We start from the raw sequence: 7,293 nt of genomic DNA, 5'->3' as shown, positions 1-7,293 counted from the left end.
CTTCCCGATAGCGTTAGATGGCAACGAGTTCCACGCCCGTTGAGCCACTAGCTGGGGCTCACTTCACCTGACGGCTGGCCGCCCGTGTCGGCCCATAAAAGGAAAAATCCTTATCGGTGTTTACTCCAAACACATCGTGTATGAGATCTTGATGAGGCTCACACTGTCCCCTAAAAAACACAGAAACCAATAAATATATTAATCTGGTTTGCCTGGAACTCCCTTTCTCAGGGGCTTCTAGTCTCGCTAGATTAGATATTATTGTTTCTTGTTTTATCTAAAGTAACAAAATAAAAGTAAAGTACTGTATTTACAGAGTTTTTTGTACTTTGCCTGCACCTTCAGTGCTTTATTCTTGAAGGTGAACACGAGACTACAAGTTGGAGTTAGTCAGCCCCCACCCCAGACCCGGCCAGCCCTTCTCTACTACCACAGGGTAGCCCTTACGGGCTCTGACCCCTGGGTAGGGAGGCCCCCAGTAGTCTGGGGCGTCCTTGGGGGCGAAAATTTTCTCTCTCTCCTGAATTTTTCTATTCTTCTGTGTGACTTTCCTGAGCCTACGGGAGTCTCCTTGTGAGCTCCTGTATTCGCTTGGGGGTGTGGGCACCAAACTTACCGTCCCTCCCCTAGGCAGGTTCGGCGGTTGGAAGGTGTCCTACACACAACTCCGATCCCTTAGTTGGTTACTGGAGAACGCAACCAGCCTTCCACTAAGGGGGGGTGAGGACGATTAAACTGTAAGAAACTTGTTTTATTTTATCCTCTCTTAGCTATTGGGATTAGGTTGATCCAAAAAGTTAAGGGAAAAAAAAGGTAGTCCCCTCAGGACCAAACGGGCTTTGGCCCAGGGTTCGGACCTGGTCCGGACACCCAGTATGATTGATTCCCCGGCTACCCTTCCCTCCTCTCCCCAAAGGAGGAGGGCACTCAGACCCTTTCTAAGACCACTTTGACCAGTAATGGAAAACCCCCCGACCAATGACCGACCCCAGACACACATTGATATCCTCCAGAGAAACGCAAGGTGCTTGAACATACGATGCGTGAAAGAAAATCAATCCCTGCAGAATGTCAACCCTTTATCATCAAGAAGGTCCTTGATGGTCAAGTGGAAGGCGCGTTTTGATTTTGTCCGAAAATTGCGAAATGGCAGGCTCCTTGTTATAGTACAATTTAAGTCTCAGATTAAAGGATTATGCTTAAAACACTGACGCAAATTTCATGACCTCGGCGTAAAAAGAACTATTCCTGTTGGCCCAAATACCTGTAAGGGAGTAATCTTTCACAGGGATTTGAGGACAATGGAAGAAAGTGAAATTCTTGATGACCATGAAAGACCCGAAGCGTAGTTGACGTAAATTGTTTGTATGTCAAAGAAAGATGGGAACTGTGCGAACAAAGACCGGGATTGTGTTTCTTGACTTTGTCTTCACCAAAAGGTCCTAGTAACAGTTATCAGTTAAAATCGGATATGAGATTGTTCAAGTAGACCTTATATTCAAAAGCCAATGCGGTGTAATAGATGCCAAAAATTTGGACACCACCTCATTAAGATGCATGGATAAGGGACAGTAACAAATTCACTTGCGGTAAATGTACTGGAGATCACGATAACCCACTGAATGCACGGAAAAGACAGCTCAAGTGTGCTAACTGTGGAGGTCCCATCAGTCTAGCTTGCTGATTGCAGTAGCCTGAAGAAGGAGACTGAGACATTAGCATACATGAGGAGAGCACGAGTTAGCTACCGTGAGGCCAAAAAGAAAGTGGAAGGTTTGACAAGCAAACCCAATACTTCTTACGCCTCTCAGCAGTAACTAACAAGGTTTCCAGTGCAATCAGTGTTAGTCAGCAGCTCGCAGTTAAAGACAAGGAAATTTCCGATTTGAAAGAAACAGTAAAGGGACTTGATGAATCAGATTAAAGAATTTGAACAAGACAAATAAAGAAATAGCCTGAATCAACCCAGCAAAAAACAGGCATCTTAAGGACGGTCGATACCAAATCACATATCCGCGATGCACCTTCTAGTCCAGGCGACCCCCACTAGAACTTCGTCTGGTGGTAGTTCTGCTCGTAAGAGCAGATTCGTCCTCCGCCGGGGCGTCTCTCCTTTTTTAGTGGAGGGGAGCAGCCCCATGGAGACTACTGGTCTCCAAAAATTTCCGAGAGAGGCCCTCGGGAAGCGAGGGAGAGGAGGAGGCGCCTCCCTCCAAAAAAAGAAAATAAAAACCACCGGACAAGGCACTTCCAAACCCCATAAAACGTAATCCACGCGTATTTATCCAATACTTACAATGGACCTGTCGAAGTAAAGTCTTAGATCAAAATTAAACTCTCTTAGATTATTACCCTCGTCCTATGCTCCCGATATTATCGTACTACAAGAAAGCCATTTAAACGACCAAGTCTCTGACGAGGTCGTATCGCTAAAAAACTACCATCTTTGTTTTAGAAAAGACCGAAGGGAAGGGGTGGAGGCGGAAAAGTCGCCATGTACATCACAGAATCTCCTTTCATTGAAGTGACGATTAATTTACTTTGGATACACGTCGCATGCAAAGTAAACTTCAATAACACGTATCTGGAACTATATGTCACGGCTACTGTCCTCCTGATAAAAGATTAATTCTATGATGAGCTTTTTGCTATTCAGGACAGTCCTGCCCAAACAATAAATTAATTTCTAGGTGATTGTTAATGCTCCGTCATTACATCATGGGGTTCCCTGCGGTTGAATGGTTAGAGTGAGGCAAGTAGTTAAGTTGAATCAAACGACTCTGATCTGTTCTTCTAAATGATGGTAGTCCAACGCGATTAATAGACGATAATACCTTAATTTGAGCTTTATTGACCTATCACTGGGGGTTTCCTCACACTAGCAGCCAAGATGCCTTGGGTGGCACACCATTGCGACTCGTTGGGAAGCGATCACCTTCCTATTTGTATTCAATATTCATGCGACACACCCTCGATGGACGCCTTCACACCCAAATTTAACGTAAAAGAGGCAGATTGGGTCGCCTTCACAAGGATGCGTCAAGCTCGAAGTTGTTGGAGAAGAAACCATTGATGATAAAGTAAACAGTGTTCAAAATTGTATTATAAATGCAGCAATGGCAAACCATACCTAAGACTTCGACAGATAGCGTTTAGCATAGGAGTTCCATGGTGGCACCAGATTGCCGCAGGGCGCTATGTGAACGAAATAGGGGCCTACAGGCTTTTCCATAATAATTACCCACGAGAACGAGAACTTTCGCCAATTACAAACAAGCGAGGAGAGGCTAGGGGCTCGTAGAACAATCAGACAAGCCAAAAGAGGCGACTCCTGGGCGAAGCTTTTGTCTCTACAATAAATAGTCATACCAAGTTATCAGAGGTTTGGTCCACAGTAAATAGAATCAATAGAAAAAAGTCATCAATAAGATCAGAAATATTATCACACGAGGGAAGTAATTATGATGAACCTAGAGACATTGCTAACACAATCGCCAGGCAGTTCTCTTATACAAGCAGTCGTGAAAACTTACAACCCTGCAACCCTGCATTCCTGACCACCAAGAAGGCAGCCCGAGAGCTGCAACCAATTCACTTTGCCACAGGAGATATTTTGATTACAATAAAGATCTAACAATGAATGAGCTTGTCCGAGCCCTAGAAGCCTGTAGAGGAACAATCCACCAGGCCCGATGAGATTCGATATGAGATGATAAAGCATTCTTAAATCATGATGACATGATTAAGTTGCTAGAAGTGGTACAAATGATATTTTGGAAAAAAGCCAGACTTTTCAAATTCATGGCACTTCGCCCACATCATTCCCATATTGAAAGGAGGGGGTAATCCCAGATCTGCCATTTCTTACCACCCAATTGCGTTGACAAGTTGCTTATGCAAGGTCATGGAAAAAATGTTAATAGTAGGCTCTTGCATTTTCTAAATTCCAGAAATTTACTAGGTGACAAGCAGTGCGGGCTCCGAAAGGGACGTCAAATTCTCGATCAGCTAATAAAAAACTGGAAAAGTCACATTCATGAAGGCATTTGCAAAAAGCATTTTTTGGATATCAGTATCTTAGACATAGAAAAAGCCTAACGACATTGGGACTTGGCGACATGGCCTACTCAGGAACAATTTATTGCTTTCGGATTACGTGGAAACTTGCCTTGTTTTATCCAAAATTTCATTTCTTGACAGAACGTTTTCTGTCAAATTATTTTCTGACAACGTCACTTTCTCGGACATTTTTGTCCAGGGGCAAACGGATGGTCTCCACAAGGAAAGTGTCTTGTCTCCCTCCCCTACATTATTTTTATGTGTAATAAATGACATTTTACCATCTCCTCTCGGAATCTTAAATTACTCACCTGTACGCCGATGATTGTGCATTATGGCACTCCAGCAAAATGCAGATTACTCGGCAAATCAGATCCAATTGGCACTGGATTTGATCATAACTGGGGCCTCCCAGTGGGGTTTTAAGTTTTCATTAGAAATAGTCTTGGCGTGGTTTTTTACACATAGGTAGAAAGCCCAACATTCATGCTACTACTAGACAACCATCCAATACCTATTCAAAATCAGCTAGATTTCCTTGACTACTCTTTGATAGTAGATTGAATTGAGAAAGACCACATTGAGACAATTAAAGAATAAAATGTCAAAAAGCATTAAATTTATTAAAGTGCATTTCTTGGACACAAATGGGGAGCTGATAGAAAGTCTTTACTGATGTATATAAATCCCTGATTAGGTCTAAGTAGATTATGGGTCAATCGTTGTATGGCTCGGCAACGAGCTCAACTCTTGAAAGGTTTGAATGTAAGTGCAGAATGCGTTTGTTTACGAGTCTGTCTTGGAGCCCTTATGTGCACTCGCACCGAGCGCCTAGAGGGGTAGAGTCGGGCAAAAGAGTACCTCCCCTCCGTCTTAGACGCGGCCCATCTTGCGCTGACCTATGCCGCGAAGGTAGCCAGGCAGCCCCAACATCCAAACAGGGATGTTTGCGCCCGAGCAGTAGTGGCCCCGTATCGCGGCGGAAGCCGCTGGGCAATAGACTCCATGACCTCACAGAAAAAGTCCGGTATAGATCTCTCTACCATCGATACCCTGGTTCAATCAAATATAGCACCAGTGGAAACACCAATTTTCTACTGTTGTAGACTGGGCTACCATTCAGCAAAGCCCACGGTTGTCGGATGGATGGAGTACGCCAGAGGTCAGAGAGATCCTAATTAAACATCTTTCCTTTTTTCATTTATATACCGGACGGGTCCAAGCAGACGAGTGTGTGTGGAGCGGGATGGGTTCGACTGAATGTCAGTTGAGATTTTCGATTGCCGAATCATACATCGATCTATCTTGCCGAACCTTTTTTGCAATAGATAAAGCTTTAGATTTTGCCTATCGGACGACCCACGATAAGGCAAAAATAGATAATAGTCATTTTTTCCAGGACCGTTAAGTTCAAATTAAAGCCATTAAATCACTAGAAACTCACCTATAATGAAATACAGGGTAATTATCATTCCGTAAAATTGCATAGCTGCAATAATCAATCAAACTAATATGGGTACCTGGAACACTCGGGTATATCCATGGTACTGAACAGGCCTGACAAACTAGCGGGTTCGACTGGCGATCTGGGCCTGGTATTATTCACACAGATCTCAGGTGGTTTTGTCTCTTTTATAAAAGCAAAAATCCATCTCCTGTGCAGAGTGTAGTGGGACCGGACCTCACAATACACAAGACCAAAGAAGAAATCACAATGTGGGACACAGCCCACAGGAACTATAGAAGGGAGGAGGTGGTGTTGGCCCGACTTAGGAGTCAATGCCACACGACTTGACACACCTCACTCCCTATATAGGAAAAAAAACTTCCCTCCAAAGTGTGACCATTGCAACAAACTTAACTATAGCCCCACATTTTTTAATATCCTGCAACATATAACAACAAAGACCAAAAAAAATAAAAAATTATTTACAAATAAAAAATATTGACCTAAATATAAAAAATCTACTTCTAATAAATGAAAGAATATAGTACAGTAATCACTTTTCTAACGTAGCCAACACTTTATGACCATATATAGATTGTCAAATAAACTGGAATCAGCCAAAGTTGGCTTAATAACCTTGGCTGTGCCGCTGGTTGATAGCCAATAAAAATCCAACAAGCAAGCAAGCACTACAATATCCGGTGGAGTACACACATTTAATAATCCTGCAACCAAAATAACAACCAAAGCCAAAAAATTAAAAAAATTTATTTACAAATTAAAAATATTGAACTAAATAAATAAAATTCTACTTTCTAATAATAAAAAATAATAATAAATAATCACTTTTCTAAAGAGACAAAACTTATATGACCTTATATAATTGATAAAATAAAAGGAAACATTGCTTAATAACCTTGGCCTTCCGCGGTTGATCTAGCCAAAAAACCAAACAAGCAAAGCATGCAAGTGTTTACTCAAGGTATAACCACCGTGATGCCACCCAAAACTTCCGGAAAGGCTGCCAAGAAGGCCGGTAAGGCCCAAAAGTCTATCACCAAGGGTGATAAGAAGAAGAAGCGCAGGAGGAAGGAGAGCTACAGCATCTACATCTACAAGGTGTTGAAGCAGGTCCACCCCGACACCGGTATCTCCTCCAAGGCCATGTCCATCATGAATTCGTTCGTGAACGACATCTTTGAGCGCATTGCAGCTGAGGCTTCCCGCCTTGCACACTACAACAAGCGTTCCACCATCACCAGCCGGGAGATCCAGACCGCCGTCAGGCTGTTGCTGCCCGGAGAACTGGCCAAGCACGCTGTGAGTGAGGGCACCAAGGCTGTCACCAAGTACACCTCCTCCAAGTAAATTAGAGGGTTGCACGGTTTACCTGCCTCCTCTACCAACATCGGCTCCTTTAGGAGCCACAAATTGTGATAAAGCAGATAGAAAGACATGGGCGTTGTTATCTTGTTGTTTTTGTTTACTTTGCACCGCGGCGCGTGGTTTGGGTCAGCTGTTTGTTTATTTAGGCGAGGGGCTTATCAAAACTCTTATCTAGGGCTTGTATCGTGTTACTTGCATTGCGCATTGCATAGAAAATGAATGACATATTGATCTGGCATAAATGAGCTATATACCAGGCATGTGTAATATATTCCATATCCGTTACTTTTTTCTTTCCTTACACACTAAAATATCACTAATAACACTACAAGACCACACATATATCACAGCCATGGTTTGAAATGATGATTTTCACAGCTTGCAAATATAGATGTTTATAC

The 7,293-nt window shown here is 42.9% G+C and overlaps 1 protein-coding gene across 1 annotated transcript; it reads left to right on the top strand.

The window, feature by feature from the left end:
* The first annotated feature begins 6,483 nt into the window (after positions 1-6,483).
* Positions 6,484-7,235, top strand: LOC147466476 (histone H2B). The gene has a single exon (XM_086535434.1). It carries the CDS (start codon positions 6,503-6,505, stop codon positions 6,872-6,874), a length of 372 nt encoding a protein of 123 aa, XP_086391560.1. The 5' UTR covers positions 6,484-6,502; the 3' UTR covers positions 6,875-7,235.
* The last annotated feature ends 58 nt before the right edge of the window (positions 7,236-7,293 follow it).

The sequence above is a fragment of the Penaeus japonicus genome, unplaced genomic scaffold, assembly GCF_977035675.1.
Source record: "Penaeus japonicus unplaced genomic scaffold, GWHDUDI00000001_assembly GWHDUDI00000608, whole genome shotgun sequence".
Lineage (NCBI taxonomy): Eukaryota > Metazoa > Arthropoda > Malacostraca > Decapoda > Penaeidae > Penaeus > Penaeus japonicus.
This window is presented reverse-complemented; position numbering and strand designations above follow the sequence as displayed.